The sequence below is a fragment of the Scylla paramamosain genome, chromosome 19 (assembly GCF_035594125.1).
Source record: "Scylla paramamosain isolate STU-SP2022 chromosome 19, ASM3559412v1, whole genome shotgun sequence".
NCBI lineage: Eukaryota > Metazoa > Arthropoda > Malacostraca > Decapoda > Portunidae > Scylla > Scylla paramamosain.
In genome coordinates, this window is record NC_087169.1 from 9,703,522 (window position 1) to 9,724,632 (window position 21,111).

At 38.7% G+C, this 21,111-nt stretch overlaps 1 protein-coding gene across 1 annotated transcript in view; it reads left to right on the forward strand.

Annotated features, from left to right (window-relative positions):
• Positions 1–6,202: 6,202 nt before the first annotated feature.
• LOC135110059 (glutamate receptor ionotropic, kainate glr-3-like) overlaps positions 6,203–21,111 on the forward strand; it is a 177,724-nt gene continuing 162,815 nt past the window's right edge. The window contains exon 1 of the mRNA XM_064022026.1: positions 6,203–6,321. Within this exon, the coding sequence (XP_063878096.1) occupies positions 6,277–6,321 (45 nt within the window). The 5' untranslated portion in view covers positions 6,203–6,276. The remainder of the gene's footprint in view (positions 6,322–21,111) is intronic.

Consider the following 21,111-nt stretch of genomic DNA (forward strand, 5'->3'; position numbering starts at 1 on the left):
TACCAGGCAATATACTTCATGGCTGAACAGACTTCCCCTTAGGGCCGCCAAGCAAGTCTAACTCGCAGGCCCCTTTAAGTCTCCTCACTGGAAAACACCCTAATCTCACCTCTGGGCCATCACTACCCTCAAGTTCACTCCACCTTGCCCGTTCCTGGGTCCTCAAAGCCTCCATGTCACACCCATAAAACAAAAACAAAACAAAAACAAAAAAAACAAAAAATTGCCAGTTCTTCGGTCGCTCTTAATAAAACAAAATAGTATTTCCAGGTTGTGACACAACCAAGCCTGTCTACCAATGCCAGGCACAACAATTTCATCACTTTTCACTTCCCTCGCCGACCACTCACTGCACAGGAATCGCTGCAACGAACTGGCGACCGCTCCTTTCCAGGATGCAACACACCTGTTCCTGCACACGGGAAAAAAAAAAAAAAAAAGAAAAAAAGTGACCATCACAATACAACCACCTTATCACTCAATCGTACCAATTAATTCGTCCATTACACTAGTAACACGATTTTTGTCTTTGACATGCAAGTGTTATTTTCCAACTCTTTTTATTGCAAAGCAATAGAAAATGTCCATTATTCCTGACAAACTTTGCTTTTGTGGCTTTTAGAATAATTTTTTTCCCAAAAAATAGCTAAATTTCACTATTTTTACCATTTTTGGGACAAAAAAAAAAAAAAAAAAAAAATAACACAAAAATGGATACTTGTTTCCATTGTGCAGAAGCTGTCAATGAAGAGTCTCCATTCATTTCTATTGTCAGCAATTCCAATAGTGTCAAACAAGCCTGATACATCATTGCAGTATCATAGCCTGTCCTCCTTTGCAAAGAAGCTGGAGAAATGTTTGTGTTTGTGGCTTTTTCTTTGGCCAGTTACTTGCACATTGCCATCAAGTAAATCCTATTCCTTCAGCCTTGAAATCAAAAGCTCATCATTTGACTTTGTTAAACCAAGGTCTCTGATGAGGCCATTGAGGTCTCTGGTTTGGGTAGTAAGGATTCCTCCTAACTACGACTGTATCTGTTATGTCACAGTTTTTCTCTTTGTTTCGCTCATCTTCTGACTTGCTGTTTTCTTCTGATAGCTGACTTTTTTTTTCTGGAGGAGCTAGTACAGGAAGATTAGCACTGTGTGGTACTAGTGCAATGTAAGATGGAATATCTGGATAAAAAACAGAAGGTACATTTTTCCCAGATCGGCGTTTTGAAGGATCCACCATGCAGAAAAGGCAGTCAGTTGAGTGATCAATAGGTTCATGCCATATTCTAGGAATAGCAAATTTCATGGCTCTGTTTTCACCTCAATACCATCCTGTAAAAGAACAACATATGAGTTTTTGTTAAAGTTATTTTATTTTTATACTTAATTCTTAATTGGATTTTACTCTTGAAAAACTAACAGCTATTTTACATTGCAGTGTTCTCTTACAATGCTCACAAGCAAAATAAGATGCCCAGGTCTTGTCTTGGTCCCCAACTGGCACAGCAAAATATGTTTTGTAAGCTTCACACATTTTTCCAGATGCTGTCACAGAGAACTTCTTTGCTCTTGTCTTGATAAATTGACCACATGTAGCAGAATGCATCTGGAGAATGATTGCAGCCTCTTGATGCCATTTCACCTCCAGTGATATGTCTTTTCAGGCAGCCAAAGCAGAACTGCCTGGTAGTCTGCAAGCCCATACTTTTATATTGTCAAGCAGTACTCTAGAATATTCTTAGTCGTTCTAGAATGTGTTCCAGAATATTCTCAATATTTCTAGAATATTCTGGAACCTATTTCAGAATAATGTGAATCATTCTAGAAAATTCTTGTAGATTCTAGAAATTTCTTGATACTTCTACATAATTCTACTGCATTCTAGAAAGTTCTAGAATATTCTGGAAATGTTTACATTGAATAAAATGTTTAAAAAAAAATGCCCTAGAGACTCCTAAAAGCCTCTGGTAAAACGTTCTGGAAGATTTGAGATTTCTGAAATGTAAGCCAGTTCATCTAAATATGAAAAATTTCTTGCTAGATCTGGTTAGCTCAAGGTTAATAGTATCGGACACGAAAATAATGTTTCTGGGTATTCAGATCGTCGCAAGCAACCATGAACCGAATATATCATCTACCATTCATCATCATTCATTCATACCTATTCATCATCAGAGCAGCGAAGAGATGCTCACTCCGTGACCTGGAGAGTGCGGATGAGGTCTGGCACACTGTTTGCACATGCGTAGATCCTGAGTGCTGGATGGACCTCGAGTGAACCTACATCGCCCGCGCTTCCAGACAAACTGTCAATGGCCCCGCCAGACGTCCCACTAATCCACCGAGGCACAGGCCGGAGTGCCATCGTGGATGCCTCACTTAAGGTTTTAAAACCTTTTCTCTCGGAGCAGAGGTACAAGTTTTTTCTCAACCACATTTACAAACTGCTCCATTACCATGAGTTCCTTTAATTCACGGTAGGATTTGGCTTGCTCGCTAGCAATACATTTCTCAAACGTCTGTTCGAGATAGTAAGCACACTCAAGGTCACTGGGCCTTTTCTTCCTTCCATGGAATTGTAGCCTTGGGCCGTAGCTTGTAGACCCTCACAATGTCACCTTTCAACTCCTCATAATCCTCCAAGCCCTTCACTGACATTCTGTCATAAACTTCAAGGACCTTGCCTTTCATCATATTAGCAACCAGGCCAACCCATCTATCCTGAGGAAAATCAAATTACGAGGCCTTCTTCTCAAATCTCTTGAACCAATATATTACTTTCTTCTCATCAAACTCTGGTATTAACTTCAGACTTCTCACCATCTGGCTTTCTACAGTATCATCCTTAACTACTTCTCCTTTCCTCAAGCCATGAGGTGAATTAACTTCTCTTTGAGACTTCTCCAACTTAAATATTCCATTCTTTTCATCCTCTTCCCTCTCATACATCTTCGCCTCCTCCGCCTCCGATAACCTCATCTCCTACTGCTCAAGTAATCTCGCCTTCTAAACAGGGGGCTAGAGAAGCCCCCTGGCTTCCCTAGCCTCCTTAGCCTTGAATCTTTTTTCTTCAGCCTCCAATTCAATCCTTATTAAATCTCTTTCCCTCTCAACCTGTAGATGTCTCTCTCTCTCTCTCTCTCTCTCTCTCTCTCTCTCTCTCTCTCTCTCTCTCTCTCTCTCTCTCTCTCTCTCTCTCTCTCTCTCTCTCTCTCTCTCTCTCTCTCTCTCTCTCTCTCTCTATTTATTTATATTGTTACGACCTCAATTCCCAGCCCCTTCAGAAAGTTGCCGCACCTGGACTAGCTTCCCTGAACCACTTCCTGTGTGGACTCAGCGCGGAGCTTAAAGACGGCGCACAGGGTCCCTTGTGACTCCTGCACCCTTTTCACAACGGTCAGAACACCAGGTCACACCAGTTGAGATCACCAGTCTGTTTTACCTACCTACTGACAAGGAAAATACTCTAACAAAACTTAACACAGCTGTGAAAGGATCGACAACCACGTCTAGGAAAAACAGTTATAGCAAACAATAACACATAGATGGTCAAGGTATAACGCCTCGTTGAAAATCAGTCCTCCATAAAGAGTGCACCCACTGTACAAGAGCGAGTTATAGCCTTAAACTGAGTAGTGTTGTTTACTGCCTCCTTAATGGCAGTCCTTGTCAGGACCTGCGGAGGGAGTAAATTTCACTACACAGCTGCTTACTTAAGTCCTCTACAGCTGAACTGCATTAGCCAACCCATGAACACACAAGAGGGTCATTCACCGCTGGCTCTGCACAAACTCAGTCTACACACTTGTGCAGCCGAGAAGTCACTTCTTGGGGTATAGTGTGTTTTGTACAGAACTACCCTTTCTGGCAGAGTACTATGGAGATTCCTATTCTATATAAGTAGGCTGGGACGTACAGCTGCTAGCTACACACTTATCCGCTTAAGGCAACTGATCCAACAAACTCTTATCCCGCCACAGTCTTTGTCAAATATTAGAGCTCATCTCAGTGCGTCTCCTCCATTAAAGTGCTGGGAAGTGACTGAATGAATAAATATCATTGTAGAAACTTCAGGCTTGGTAGCTTCGTGTCTGGGACACGTCCAGATCTCACCTCCAACCTATCTCTCTTCTCATCTCTTGCTCTTTCTCACTTTTCATTGTTTTTTTTTTCTTTTTCTCATTCATTCTTACTACTTTCTTCATTTTATACTGCGTCATCTCGCTGTACACAACAATATATATATATATATATATATATATATATATATATATATATATATATATATATATATATATATATATATATATATATATATATATATATATATATATATAATTTATTAATTTCTAGATTAGTTTCATTTAATATCCTTCTCCTCAGTTCCTACTGATCTCGAAATTACATACCCAGTTTTATTTACGAGGCCCCCAGCCAAAAAAGAAAATAAATAAAATAAATAAATAAATTAGAGACGTTATCGTTCTTTTATCATATTTTGATAAAAATGATTTTACGTTATCATTATTGAATGGTGTTATCTTCTCTTTCTTCTGTTTAGTTTAATTTTCTTTACTTTTTGTCCCATGACATGGTTATACCCTTGGGGTTTTCAAAAATCATTTTCAGATGTGCCTTAACCTAGACGTATCACATATCAAATGCATAAAAAAAATATCAAGTGTATAAGAATAACAGTATAGAAATCTCAACCATATCAAAGTTACCAAACATGTCCCCCCCGCCCACCCCCACCCCCCAAAAAAAAAAAATCATAGTGGATGATGTGGTTTTTAGTCTCATACTCTTTTTTTTCAGTTTCTCTTTTCTCTCTTTTATATCAACCTTTCCCACATCAGCTAAAATCTTGTGTTTGGTTGGAATACGTCCCCCTAAATCCAATGACCTACCTGTCTACCAGCATCCCTCTTTTTATTTTCAGTATAGGTGGTGTGGCCCTCTTAATCGAGAGATTAATATATATATATATATATATATATATATATATATATATATATATATATATATATATATATATATATATATATATATATATATATATATATATATATATATATATATATATATATATATATACCATGAGTCGGATGCAATTTTTTTTTTTTACTTCAGTCTCCTTCCTGAGTGGATGTCAAAGACGGGAAAGAGGAATAAATAGAGAGAGAGAGAGAGAGAGAGAGAGAGAGAGAGAGAGAGAGAGAGAGAGAGAGAGAGAGAGAGAGAGAGAGAGAGGTGATGATAGTGGTATAAAGGTTAGATAGCTGGTGAATCTTCTTTCTCCCTCTTTTTTTTCCTTCATTTTTCTTTATCTTTCTCTTCTTCCTTCTTATTTTCCGTATTTTCCTATCTTATTTTTTTGTTAGTTCAGTTTTTTTTTTTTTTTATACTTTGCTCTCATATTTCCCCTTTCTTTTTTATTTTTAAGAAATTCGTTTCCTCCTCTCTTTCTTTGTTTTTTATCCCTTCACAGACACATACACACACACACACACACACACACACACACACACACACACACACACACACACACACACACACACACACACACACACACACACACAGAAAAACATACTATATATATATATATATATATATATATATATATATATATATATATATATATATATATATATATATATATATATATATATATATATCAGAATTGATATAATGAAGATGGGATATGTTGTCTGGGCTGAAAACACATGCGTTAATTACATGATCTACAGAGATCATAAATGGGAGAGGCTCAGGAGAGTTACTATAAACAAAAGACTCATATATGATATTGCTTTTGATTAAATATATATAGCTACGCCCTCTGTTGGTATCTCATGCTTGGCATTTGTTTTTATCAACTAAAATAATATTTTATTGAGATTGAGAATATAGAATATTAAAGAAATTGCTACTGATGCCGGTAAAAGTAATTTGAAAGTTAAATTAACCTTAACGGAAGTATTTGCGTGAATTTTAATGTTCTTTTCAGATTAAAATTGAGTATTAATGAGGATTGGATTAAAAGTCGTGGAGACTCTGCTTTTTTTTTTCCAAAAAAGTAAATTACGTAACCTACACTGGAATTGTCATAAATCACAACCGTCTTTATTTTTACATAAGTTTCTCATTGGCTGGAATCAGGTTCTCCGAAGCTTCTATATATTCCTGATTAGGCGTAAAGGCACGGTGCTAAATGTAGTAATACTGAAGTGAGTTGTGTGGCAATCAGTCTCTACTGAGAAACAAGGGAGACAGGACCAAGATGGCCCCTCAGGCTGACCGTTGCCTGAAAGTGGGCATGGTTGAGGTGAGTCCCTATTTTTTTCTTCTTTTTGTCAGTCACTTGATTATTATCTTTAATTAATTATCTTTAATTAATTTAATTATTATCTTTAAATATTATCTGACCTAGAAAATTCTCAGGCTGGCTGCTGGGGAGAATCTGACTGAATTATGACGGGCGTCAGATACTTAATGGCTACCTACCCATAGTACCTGTTGAGAGAAGACACTGCAAGGCTGTGCTATACAGCTCCTAGCATTGACTAGTACATGGACTATACATAATATACTACATGTTATGCAGTATACTTACATCCTGACATTAAGATATGGAATTCCTCCAATGTTGTTGATAAGAAATGAGACAGGTAATAATCAATGAACTCAATCTGCATAGTGAATCCTTACATAAATTCTTAATAATCGGATTTTCTTTAATTTGTCTAATTATTAATTAATTTACTTAATCATTATTAATTTATTTGATTCTTTGTTTATATATATATATATATATATATATATATATATATATATATATATATATATATATATATATATATATATATATATATATATATATATATATATATATATATATATATATATATATATATATATATATATATATATATATTGTTATCAATTACTTTATGTATTTTATTATTATTATTATTATTATCATTATTATTATTATTATTATTATTATTATTATTATTATTATTATTATTATTATTACTATCGTCATCCTCACCATTGTCATATTTTTAATTGTTACAGTGTCACTGTTATTTGTTTTGTTTAATTTACTTATTTCATTATTTGTTTATTTGTCTATTTATTTATTTAATTGTATACTTATTCCATTTATTTATTAATTTTCAATGTACTTTTTTATATATTCATTTATTCATGTACCTACGTATTTGATTTCCTGCTTGCTATAGCCGGGAAGCTGTTACAGTAGTCGTAACCCTTACATCACTCCTATAAGAAAATAATTCAAATCAATTTAGGCTATAATCTTGTAAGGTAATCTTTTTTTTTTGCCAAAAATACATTAAAGACATGATTCATACAAACAAATATTGTTCTAACATTTCCTTATCCAACGAAAGACTAGTTGTTGTTGTTGTTGTTGTTGTTGTTGTTGTTGTTGTTGTTGTTGTGTGTGTGTGTGTGTGTGTGTGTGTGTGTGTGTGTGTGTGTGTGTGTGTGTGTGTGTGTGTGTGTGTGTGTGTGTGTTTCTTTTAACACCTCTCAATTGAGAACCGGGAAGTGATCAGGAGTGATCAGCAGGATAGCTAAAGAGAGTGGGGCGAGCATATCAACAGAGTTTGATCCCAAGGTGCTGAAACAATGGGATGTGGAAGTGAGGTACTTTTGTGAGGAAGTGACGGCCAGTGTGAAGCACATTGAGAACAGAGCGCACAATGCTGAAAGATATCTTTTCTCATAGATTGCCAAGAGTAGGATCATTTGGCCTGTTTGAAGCATCTGGATGTCCTGTGAGAGGTGATCAAGGTGATCATGTACATGGTAAAGAATGATGCTCACTAATGACTGAGGTATCATAAGCTGAGATAAACGTTCATTAGAATCATTGGTAGTGACCTCATTTGACTTATACAAGAGACTGTCTTGAATGAAAAATGTATCAGCAATCACTTGCAACTCAGGGAAATTAGTTTCGTCACCAGATTTGAGGTAGTATGTAACACTTGAACAGAACGTTGTTGCCTTTAAAGATCTCTGTGACAACGTAATGATCGGTGTAGACATGATTTTTATAACCTAATATGAGCTCACGAAAATGACGTAACGCCCAAATTGAAGAGAGACTTCCACGGTTCGTGACGTCATAATTTTATTCTGTCTTATTGGGGCGTCTGCTATGGTATGCTATTATGCGATGTTTGCAGGGGTTCTCAACCAGGGAGGGAATTACTCCACATGAGGGAGGGGAATTGGGACCACAGTTTGGCAAACTCATACTGTTAGAATGTTGATCATTTTTATTGCCTTTGAGCTCCCCAGGGCGGCACAAAATTCAGCATGCATTGGTTATCTGCTGCAAGCAGTCCACCAAACCGTTCACCACAAGCTCCTGAACCGCAAGGATCAAAATAGATTACCCATAGACAGGGATGCCACAAAGGAAAGACATAAGCGCCACCGAGTGTCCGTCTGCAAGTACCATTACGATGGCTTACGCTTTGCTTCGAGTCCTAGAACTAGCCTCCTCTCATGAGTACCCCCACCCTCCTTCAGTATTATATACATATTATTTGGAATGCAGTTTTTGAGGTAGACAATCTTGGAAAGGAAGGGGGGATGACATTCTGATATGTGGTGAAAGGGATGCATGGGGCAAACAAGGTTGAGAACCACTGGCCTAGAGGGTCCTTTTGCATGAGAACAGCACCTATTCCAAAGCTTAAAGCATTTGTGCGTAAGATGAAGTCCTTTTCGAAATTAGGAAAATCAAGGATTAGTGCTTTACACAAAGCGGTTTTGTTCCTTCTCTGACTAGATGAATGAAACATTTTTCTTGAGCAGATGAGTCAGAGGCTGAGCAATATGACTGACATTTCTTTTTTTTTTATAAACTAGCGATAAAATCCAGCAAGACCAATGAGTTGTCTGATCTGATGAACATTAGTAGTAAAAGGGAAATTTTTTCACAGCAGTGACTATCATCCAAAGTGTGAATGCCATCCTTGTCAACCTTATGACCAAGTAATTTGACTTGCTGCTTGAGAAATGAGCATTTGCTGAGTTTCATCCCTAAACCAATAGCTTTAAAGCGTGGAATGACGAGAGATAATGTGTGAAAATGCTCTTGGAGATTCTTGGAAGCTATGATAAAGTCGTTAAGGAAACAAAACACTTCTGCCAATGAGACTTGAGAGAACCGAATTCATTAATTTTGATGTGCTGCTTGAAAAATAAGCATTTGCTGAGTTTCATCTCTAAACCAGCAGCTTTAAAGCGTGGAATGACGACATAATGTGTGAAAATGCTCTCAGAGATTCTTGGAAGCTATGATAAAGTCGTTAAGGAAACAAAACACTTTTGCCGATGAGACTTGAGCCAACCGAATTTATTAATTTATGGAAGGTCAAAGGTGCTTCATAAGCCTTCAGTCATGTGCTTGAACATGAATTAGCCAGAGGTAGTGAAAGCAGTGTAAGGCCGCGAAGTTTCTTCGAGTTCAACCTGAAAGAATCCCGATTGCAAATCTAAGCTGGAAAATAATGTACTTGATTCATCCAAGGATTGAAGATCACCTAACCTTGGCACTGGATATCGATCGGGAACAGTAGACTCATTTAATTTCCTGAAGTCTATGACAACACGTCAGTCGCCTTGCTTTTTAGGAACGAATAACAGAGGCGCATTGTGAAGTGAACAAGCAGGTTCTGTAACATCCTACGACAACATAACTCGAACAGCTTCATCAAGAAGAACTCATCGGCTGTATGGCACCCTGTTGCTGGGAGTATTTTTTTTCTTTTTTTATGTAGGAAGGACACTGGCCAAGGGCAACAAAAATCTAATAAAAAAAAAATGCCCACTGAAATGCCAGTCCCATAAAAGGGTCAAAGCAGTGGTCAAAAATTGATGGATAAGTGTCTTGAAACCTCCCTCTTGAAGGAATTCAAGTCATAGGAAGGTGGAAATACAGAAGCAGGCAGGGAGTTCCAGAGTTTACCAGAGAAAGGGATGAATGATTGAGAATACTGGTTAACTCTTGCATTAGAGAGGTGGACAGAATAGGGATGAGAGAAAGAAGAAAGTCTTGTGCAGCGAGGCCGAGGAAGAAGGGGAGGCATGCAGTTAGCATGATCAGAAGAGCAGTTAGCATGAAAATAGCGGTAGAAGACAGCTAGATATGCAACATTGCGGCGGTGAGAGAGAGGGTGAAGACAGTCAGTTAGAGGAGAGGAGTTGATGAGACGAAAAGCTTTTGATTCCACCCTGTCTAGAAGAGCAGTATGAGTGGAACCCCCCCAGACATGTGAAGCATACTCCATACATGGACGGATAAGGCCCTTGTTCAGAGTTAGCAGCTGGGGGGATGAGAAAAACTGGCGGAGGCGTCTCAGAACACCTAACTTCATAGAAGCTGTTTTAGCTAGAGATGAGATGTGAAGTTTCCAGTTCAGATTATAAGTAAAGGACAGACCGAGGATGTTCAGTGCAAAAGAGGGGAACAGTTGAGTGTCATTGAAGAAGAGGGGATAGTTGTCTGGAAGGTTGTGTCGAGTTGATAGATGGAGGAATTGAGTTTTTGAGGCATTGAACAATACCAAGTTTGCTCTGCCCCAATCAGAAATTTTAGAAAGATCAGAAGTCAAGCTTTCTGTGGCTTCCCTGCGTGATATGTTTACCTCCTGAAGGGTTGGACGTCTATGAAAAGACGTGGAAAAGTGCAGGGTGGTATCATCAGCGTAGGAGTGGATAGGACAAGAAGTTTGGTTTAGAAGATCATTAATGAGTAATAAGAAGAGAGTGGGTGACAGGACAGAACCCTGAGGAACACAACTGTTAATAGATTTAGGAGAAGAACAGTGACCGTCTACCACAGCAGCAATAGAACGGTCAGAAAGGAAACTTGAGATGAGGTTATAGAGAGAAGGATAGAAACCGTAGGAGGGTAGTTTGGAAATCAAAGCTTTGTGCCAGACTCTATCAAAAGCTTTTGATATGTCCAAGGCAACAGCAAAAGTTTCACCAAAATCTCTAAAAGAGGATGACCAAGACTCAGTAAGGAAAGCCAGAAGATCACCAGTAGAGCAGCCTTGACAGAACCCATACTGGCGATCAGATAGAAGGTTGTGAAGTGATAGATGTTTAAGAATCTTCCTGTTGAGGATAGATTCAAAAACTTTAGATAGGCAGGAAATTAAAGCAATAGGACGGTAGCTTGAGGGATCAGAACGGTCACCCTTTTTAGGAACGGGTTGAATGTAGGCAAACTTCCAGCAAGAAGGAAAGATAGATGTTGACAGACAGAGCCGAAAGAGTTTGACTAGGCAAGGTGCAAGCACGGAGGCACAGTTTCGGAGAACAATAGAAGGGACCCCATCAGGTCCATAAGCCTTCCGAGGGTCTAGGCCAGCGAGGGCATGGAAAACATCATTGCGAAATAGTTTGGACCCTGATGTCAGATGGATGGAGTGTGTGATGACACTCGTGTGGCCTAGAGGTTCTTCAGGCAGTGAGACAACATTCCTAAAAGAGTTGAGAAGAGTGAGTAATTCTCGTTTACACTCTGGGAAATCTAGATTTGAAATGTGTTCTTTTGTGATAGGAAGGGGAGGAGACATGTCAGGGTTATCAGATGTAGATATACTACTGAATAAGTGACAAGGTAAGTCACCTAAGATTTCTACTTTCTCGGAATATGGCAAGGCTTCTCCTAGTAAGACTCCTGCCTTGAGCTTGACAGGAGAAAATGTGATATTTCTTAGCCCTATTTTCTAGAATCCACTTCCATCGACAGTGGTAAGAACAAATTCTAATTCGAGATCTTTGAACAGGGATTGCTGCGCATAACAAAGGATATCAATGTCTGATACAGCAAATTTAACCGTAGCGTTCACTACATATAACTAACATTCAGTTAGTACTACCGGTTCTGCCAACAAAATGTGTTTACAAGAAGTTACACTGTGGTCTGACTGAGAAGGTGGTTGAGATCATCAAATTAGATCATCAGGCAAGCTGATGATCTAATTTGATTATCCCGTCTGGATAATGTCTGGTTGCTGGAAAAAGGAAGAGTCGCGCTTGACATCACCACACCAGCGAAGTGAGGAGAATTATCACAGGAAAGAACAGCAGGAAGTAGCCCTTTGAGCAATTTCATTGAGAGCTGGGAAGTAGCTGATATCATATTTGCACATGATGTTGAAACCTATCAGAAGATCCGCATTGAAAGATACATTTGATACGATGTAGAAATAATCACATATGTCTGGTTCCTGAGGTGATAAAGACAGTGATAGGAGGACTCTACCATGAGGTAACACAATTTTCCCAAATATACCGTTAAGATTAATGTCAGGAGGGAGTACATTGATAAAATCCTGAGAAGAGATAGAGAATCTTCTAAATACATCCACCTTGATAAGGTTCACAGCAGCACCCGTGTCAAAGAATCCTTTGTAAGATTAAAATGTACATGTAAAATTTGTAACAAGGCCATTAAAGAGTCCAGCATATCTAATGTTGACAGAAGAAAGTGCTGAATCTGGATGATGAATGAAGCATACCTTATTCTTTGTACGTTGTTTTGGTACATGAGAAGGTGATCATTTGAGTATATATGACGATATTACGATGGATTGATTTGAGAATTGTGCATGTTTCCCGACGATGAGGCTTGTTGAGCTACATGTGACCGTGCTTGATATTGTCTGTATTCTTGCAAGAAATGACCTACCCTTTTGTGAAATGAGCAGAATGCTTGAGGGTTGAATGTGTGTCTTCCTGGGCTATCAAGATTGATCCTACAATCTGCGCCAACATGACCGGGAGCTGTAACGATGACAGGTGACAGTTCTGAATCTTGACTTCAATCTGGTGTATTTATATCTCTATGAAAAAGGTGAACGCCTGGTGCAGAAACGTCCACTAATGGATGCAGAATGACCGGATGATGGTTGGGGAGCTTGGGCGGGAGAGTCCGGTGTGTGTGTGTGTGTGTGTGTGTGTGTGTGTGTGTGTGTGTCTATGTGTGTGTGTGTGTGTGTGTGTGTGTGTGTGTGTGTGTGTGTGTGTGTGTGTGTGTGTGTGTGTGTGTGTTGAGTACCTGAACAAGCTCAGAATTGAGATGATGATGCTTATCTTAAATTTTCCTACAGACGCATTATAAATATAGTCAGTTTGTTGACTTCTGTCACTCACGACTATGAAATCTGAGACATCGAGGAAGGTGGTGATCAACAGATAAGTGATGAGACGTTTCAACATCCTTAGACAGTGAGTCACTTGCAAACCAAAGTGAATCCTGAAGTTGAGCGATCAGTTCTGTACTAAGGGAAGAAGCGATATTTTCCACTTTGTAAGGATTAGTGTGGGATCGAACGTGTTATGTGATAGTCTTTGAAAGCTTTAGAAGAGAATGCGTGGCACCTAGTTGCGAGTGACTTTGGAAACGATTTCTGAGCTGTGGTGAAAATATAAAAGGTAGTGAGAGCAGCAAAATCAGACTTAACTAAGAGGCCAGCGAGACTTGATGGCTCTTGACAGATGCGTGACTTGAAAATAGATAACATTTCCTTGCCAGAGTTAATAGAACGCCTGGTACATTCCTCCTCGATCCTTTGGATAAACTGATAAAAAGATTCGCTGCCATCTCCAAAAAAGTTAGGAAGTTGAAAAGACTCATGGATGAAAGTAATGTGAGATATGGTTGCGTTAGTAAGTCACAGTGTCAGATAGTGATGAAGGTTGCAGTGCAGAATGAGACCTCACAGAAGAATTAATGGATAACATACACATAAATGTTAAGAAATGTACACAGAATAACACACAAAAATATAAACCAGCGAAATACACCATAATAAACACACTATGATGAATACCCAAAAATTAACAATAAAATAATAACGAAGTACAGAGGAGAATAATATATACACAGACAGACAGACAGACAATAGACAAACATACAGACCGACAGACAGATAGACAGAACACCGACAGACAAAGAAAGAGAGATAGAAAGCAGACAGACATACAGAGAGAAACAACTTAACACCAGAAGAAGGAAGACTGGATAAAACAAAGAAATGAATCAGAATGTAGTTGAATTTTTGTGATGACAGTGGTAATGCCCCAATGGCCTGGGAACCACGGCTGGGAAGGCAGGACACTCAGGACGCGAAAGTGAAGAGATCTTGAAGCAACCACATACAAGGAAAGGGTGACGTCTGAGGACGCCTTGAAAGCTATGACTGATGTTGAATTAATTGCTCTCTCTCTCTCTCTCTCTCTCTCTCTCTCTCTCTCTCTCTCTCTCTCTCTCTCTCTCTCTCTCTCTCTCTCTCTCTCTCTCTCTCTCTCTCTCTTTCTGAATTTTCTCCAGTATACTACTCAACGTTATTTACGTAAATCCACCTACTCGAGATCAGAATACTGGAGATAAAAAGATAGCCAATCCCTGGCCATAAACTAAAGTAATTCGGCCAATCACAGTTGGAGTTATTTAAGCCAAAGACATGTGAGGGAGGGCATCCAGGTGTTATCTCAAGGAACATGGGCGAGGAGTGAGTAAAGGTGTGATATTCCCTTGAAATGGAGTATGTTGCATAAAATCAAAATGGCATAAACTCAATCACATGGAAATATGGTGACAAAAATTTTATATATATATATATATATATATATATATATATATATATATATATATATATATATATATATATATATATATATATATATATATATATATATATATATATATATATATATATATATATATATATATATATATATATATATATATATATATATATATATATATATATATATATATATATATCAGTCACAACAATTGCTATTATTATATATAAGTATTTTTGCCATCTCATATATTCATCCCACGTGTACCATGGCCAGCCAGTCTATTCTAAATTAACCTTCTCTTTCTTCTCCACCTCTCAAGGGAATTTCACACCCACTTCCAGTCCTTAGGGAAAACACCTGCATTCGTCCTCCTTCTCTACCTGTCAAGGGAATTTCACACCCACTTCCAGTCCTTAGGAAAAACACTTGCGATTCACTTGGCTCAGATAAATACAGCACACATTGTAGTGAGCTCTCAGTCAGTGTCTCAGCTCAGCCAGAGTCCCAGTCAGTCAGTCATCCAGTCACGAGCAGTCAATCTTGGTCTCTCACTCAGTTCCACTCAGTCACAGTCAGTCTTGAGACTTGAGAGCCGCTGCTCAGTCATTATTCACATCACTTCAGAGTGAGAGAACAATCAATCGTCACGCTATAATTTCATCTCGAATCCAGTGGGTGCAATCTATCTACTATTAAATCAAGAAGAACTCTCATCATCTTGTCTTTTACTTGTACACATCAACTATCAACTATCAACTTACTACCCACGTCCTCCAAGCTACCATAATCACCGCCTCACTACCGGTCCTCTACGTTACCAACACACCAAGTATCATCATCAACTGGGCAAGTAACATCATCTAAACTGAAAACAGTAAAAAAAGTGGAGATGTAATCAATCAAACAAGGAAACAAGTGGAAATATATATATATATATATATATATATATATATATATATATATATATATATATATATATATATATATATATATATATATATATATATATATATATATATATATATATATATATATATATATATATATATATATATATATATATATATATATATATATATATATATATATATATATATATATATATATATATATATATATATATATATATATATATATATATATATATATATATATATATATATATATATATATATATATATATATATATATATATATATATATATATATATATATATATATATATATAATTATCATGGCGACTCCTACACCAGCCTTGGATTCCCCACCTGGGGAGGGGATCACAAATGACCCTAGGTCGAACTGCTCTTCTGGTGTCGACATCGACCCTAAGTGTTTTGTCAACCCCCTCAACTTTTTTCTTCATTAACTTCTGCAACATTCGCGGTCTTAGATCTAATTTTCAATCTGTATAACTCAACTTCTTCTCTACTAAACCTTATCTTCTTTTCCTCACTGAAACAGGTGTCTGAGCCAACTGACAGTAGCTCCTTTTCTGTTACTTCCTACTTTCTCTATTCTCACTTTCAATCCAAAGCTGGATGTTGTGTTTATGTACGCTATGATTTAACTTGTTCTCGTGCCCACGCTTTTGAATCTTTCGAGTTTTCCACAATCTGGCTACAACTACAGATTCACTCTCAAACTAAATTTATCTGTGCTGTATATCTCTCACCTAACTCTTCTGACTATAGAAAAAAAAAAAAAAATCTTTAACTACTTAACTTCCAAAGTGGAGCACATTCTGACTCTCTTCCTTTTAGTGGAGATCTCCATTCTTGAAGACTTTAATGTTCACCACCAGATTTGATTTTTCTCTGCCTTCAGTGATTATCCTGGTAAACTAGCCTTTAACTTTGCTATCTTCAACGACATAGAACAATTGATGCAACACCCTTCTCTTATTCCTGACCGTCTTGGAAATACGCCCAACATTCTTGACCTTTTCGTAACTTCTAATCCTTCTGCTTATGCTGCTACTCGACTTCTCCGTTGGGCTCCTCCAATTAGAATCTTATATCTATATCTTGTCCCATCGCTCCAATCTCTCCTCAGTGGAAATGTCTCTGACGTTTTGCCTCTAATAGGTACCCCCAGAACTGATGAGGTATTTTGTTGAGTTTTCTTGGAATGATTACTGCTTCCGTGTCAGATATACCTCTCTGGGTGCCGAGCGCACAACAGAGGTGAGTGTCTGGCATGGAGGCATATATTCCTCACTCTTTCTCGACCCAAACCTTCCAAACCTTGGTTTAACACAGTCTCTTCTCGTGCTATACATAATAGAGAAGTTGCTCACAAAAGATAATTGAGCCTTTCATCACCAGAATCTCAAGCGCTCTATTTTTCTGACCGGAATCATGCTAAGTCTGTTCTCCAACTAGCCAAAAACTCCTTCTTTAATAGAAAGAGTCAAAATCTTTCAAGATCTAACTCCTCTCGTGACTTCTGGCACCTAACCAAAGACATCTCCAATAACTTTGCTTCTTCATCTTTCCCTTTTTTTCATCTTTTCCCTTTTCCTCAACCAGATGGAACCACTGCTATCATATATATCTCTAAAAGCTGAACTCTTTGCTTAACTTGGCTAAAAACTCCTTGGACGATTCAGGGCTTGTTCTTCCCTCTCCTCCACCCTCTAACTACTTCAAGTTATGTATTAAAATTCTTCACAATGACGTTTTTCATGCCTTCGCAGGTCTAAACTCTTAGAAGGCTTATGGACCTTATGGGGTACCTCCTATTGCTCTCCGAAGCTGCGCCTCTGTGCTTGCACCTTGCATAGTCAAACTCATTCAAATCTGTCCGTCAACGCCTATCTTTCCTTCTTGCTGGAAGTTTGCCTACATTCAGCCCGCTCCTAAAAGAGGGTATGACCGATACCCTCAAACCACCGTTCTATTCCTTTAATTTCATGCCTATCTGAAGTTTTTGAATCTATCCTCAACAGGAAGATCCTTAAATATCTATCATTTCTATCTGATTGCCATTATGGATTTCGTTAAAGCCGCTTTACTGGTGATCTTCTGGCTTTCCTTACTGAGTCATGGTCATTCTCTTTTAGAGATTCTGATAAAACATCTTTTGTTGCTTTAGACATTTTAAAAGCTTTTGATAGAGTCTGGCACAAAGCTTTGATCTCCAAAGTACCCTCCTACGGCTTCTATTTTTCTCTCTATAACTACATCTCAAGTTTCCTATCTGACTGTTCTGTTGCTGCTGTGGTAGAAGGTCACTGTTTTTCTCCGAAATCTATTGACAGTGGTGTCCTGTCACCCACTGCCTTCCTATTGTTTATCAATCATTTATTAAACCAAACTTATTGTTCTATCCACTTCTAAGCTTATGATACCACCCTGCACTTCCATGTCTTTTTCATAGACGTCCAACCCTTCAGGAAGTAAACAGATCAAACAGGGAAGCCACAGAATGCCTGACTTCTGATCTCTCAAAAATTTCGATTGGGGCAGAACAAACTTGGTATTGTTCAATGTCTCAAAAACTCAATTACTACATCTATCAACTCGACACAGCCTTTCAGAAAACTATCCCTTCTTCTTCAACGACACTCGACTCTCACGCTTTTCTACACTGAACATTTTCGGTCTGTCCTTTTCTTATAATCTAAACTGGAAACTTCACGTCTCATTTCTAGTTAAAACGGCTTCTATGAAGTTAAGTGTTCTGAAACGTCTCCGCCATTTTTTTTCACCCCCTCAGCTGCTAAGCCTGTTCAAAAGCCTTATCTGTTCATTTATGTAGTATGTTTCACATGCCTGGGGGGGTTCCATTCATACCACTCTTCTAGATAAGGTGGAATGAAAAGCTTTTCATCTCATTAACTCCTCTCCTTTAACTGACTGTCTTCAGCCTCTTTCACCGTAATGTTTCATCGCTGCAGTGTTTCATCTCTTGCTACTTTCTGCCAGTATTTTCATGCTAACTGCTCTTCTAATCTTGCTAACTGCATGTCTCCCATCCTCCCGTGGCCTCGCTGCACAAGACTCTCCTCTTTCTCTCACCCCTATTCTGTTCACCTCTCTAATGCAAGAGTTAACCAGTATTCGCAATCAGTCATCCCTTTCTCTGGAACTCTGGAACTCCCTGCCTGCTTTTGTAGTTCCACATTCCTATGACTTGAACTCGTTCAAGAGGGAGGTGTCAAGACACTTATCCTTAAATTCTTGACTGCCGCTTCGGACCCTATTCGCGGGCGGGCATCTCAGTGGGCATTTTTTATTGGAATTTTGTTCCTCTCGGCCGGTGTCCCTACATAATAATAAAAAAAAGGTAGGGGGCTTAGTATGGGTTACAAGGTTCTCTTTTGACTCTCGCACCCTTTACATGGCCGGTTGTAATGCCAAGTCACACTAATGAGGTTGCCAGGTTATTTTTACACACCCAATGTCAAAGGAAATAGTCCGCCGACTACTAACACCAACATTTGAAAAAGAATCGCTACCCACGTTCTAGGGAGAGACAGTTACAATGAACAACAACCACATATGAGGTCGAGGTATAAAACTCCGTTGGACAATTGCCCTCAGTAACAAAACCACCCGCTGTCCAAAATGTTATATCTTTCGGTGAGTAGTGTTGTTTACTGCTTCCTGGACTACGGAACTCAACAATGCCTGAGGAGGGAGTAAAGTTTCACTACGCAGCGGCTAACTTAGAATCCTCTGCGGCCAAGCAGAGCAAGAGTAGTATTTAATAAAACACGTAAAGAGTCAAGGTGCCCACAAAGAATAGACAGGAGGGTAATTTACCTCTCACTATAACCAAACTCAGCTGGCTTTAGTCAAAGGTCTCGTCCGATTAGGATTAGGTAGCGAGTGGCTTTCCAACTAACTGCATTCTAAGGCAGTCTGATATGGAGACTTCTAAACTACCCATATAGGATGGGGCGTATGGCTAGTAGTTACTCAGTTATCCCCTTAGAGCAACTGGCCTATCTAACTGTAAAACCCTCCTAGTCCCGTCCAAACAACGCTGTCTACCTTCCTAGGTGTATCTCATGTGGTGGCTGGACGGTGACTGAAGCGTGGGAACGTAGCCTGAATCTTCTCTCAGACAGTGACTTATGCGGTGGGAGAGAAGAGGTGGGATGGGGCTCACCTCTCCTTTCCGCTACGCTCGGCTCGCCTACCACTCATAGGCTGCTAACGGGTATAAAAAAAAAAAAAACAACAACTACATATAGAAAATTTTAGTGACTAAACTATGGGCCCAGTCAGCTAGAAGAAAGGAGTTGATGAGACAAAAAGCTTTTGATCCCACCCTGTTCAGAAGAGTGGTATGAGTAGAACCCCCAACAGAAATGCGAACTATACTCCATACAATAACGGATAAGGCCCCTGTACAGGCTTAGCAGCTTGGGTTAGGGGGGAAATTGGCAGATGTTCAGTGTAGAAGAGGGAGACAGGTGAGTGTCATTGAAGAAGATGGGATAGTTGTCTGGAACATTGTGTCAAATTCATAGATGGAGGAACTGAGTTTATGAGGCATTCAACAATGCTAAGTTTGCTCTGCCCCAGTCAAAAAAATTAGAAAAATCAGAAGTCAGGCGTTCTGTGGCTTCCCTACGTGAACTGTTTACTTCCGGAAGGATTGAATGTCTATAAAAAGACGTGGAAAAGTGCAGGGTGGTATCATCAGCGTATGAGTGGATAGGACAAGAAGTTTGCTTTAGATCACTGATGAATAATAGGAAGAGAATGTGTGGCAGGACAGAATTCTAAGAAACACCACTATTAATAAATTTAAGAGAAGAACAGTGACCATCTACCACAGCAGCAATAGCACGGTCAAAAAGGAAACGAGATGAAGTTACACAGGGAGGGATAGAAGCCATAGGAGAGTAATTTGGAAATCAGAGCTTTGTGTCAGACTCTATCAAAAGCTTTCGATATGTCTAAGGCAACAGCAAAAGTTTCATCAAAATCTCTAAAAGATGATAACCAAGATTCAGTAATGAAAACCAGAAGATCACCAGCAGAGCGGTCTTGATGGAAACCATTCTGACGATCAGATAAAAGGTTGTGAAGTGATGAATATTCCTGTTGAGGATAGATTCAAAAACTTTAAACAGGCAGGAAATTAAAGCAATAGGACGGTAGTTTGAGGGATTAGAACGGTCACCCTTTTTAGAAACAAGCTGAAAGTAGGCAAACTTCCAACAAGAAGGAAAGGTAGATGTTGACGGAGTTGGAAAGTTTGACTAGGCAAGGTGCAAGCACGGAGGCGCAATATCGGAGAACAATCGGAGGGACCCTATCAAATCCATAAGTTTTCCGAGGGTTTAGGCAAGCGAGAGCATGGAAAACATCATTGTGAAAAAATTTAATAGGTAGTATGAAGTAGTCAGAGGGTGGAGAAGAGGGAGGAAATGTCCTGAATCATCCGAGTTAAAGTTTTTAGTAAAGGTTTGAGCGAGGACTTTATATTTAGAGACTTAGAGATA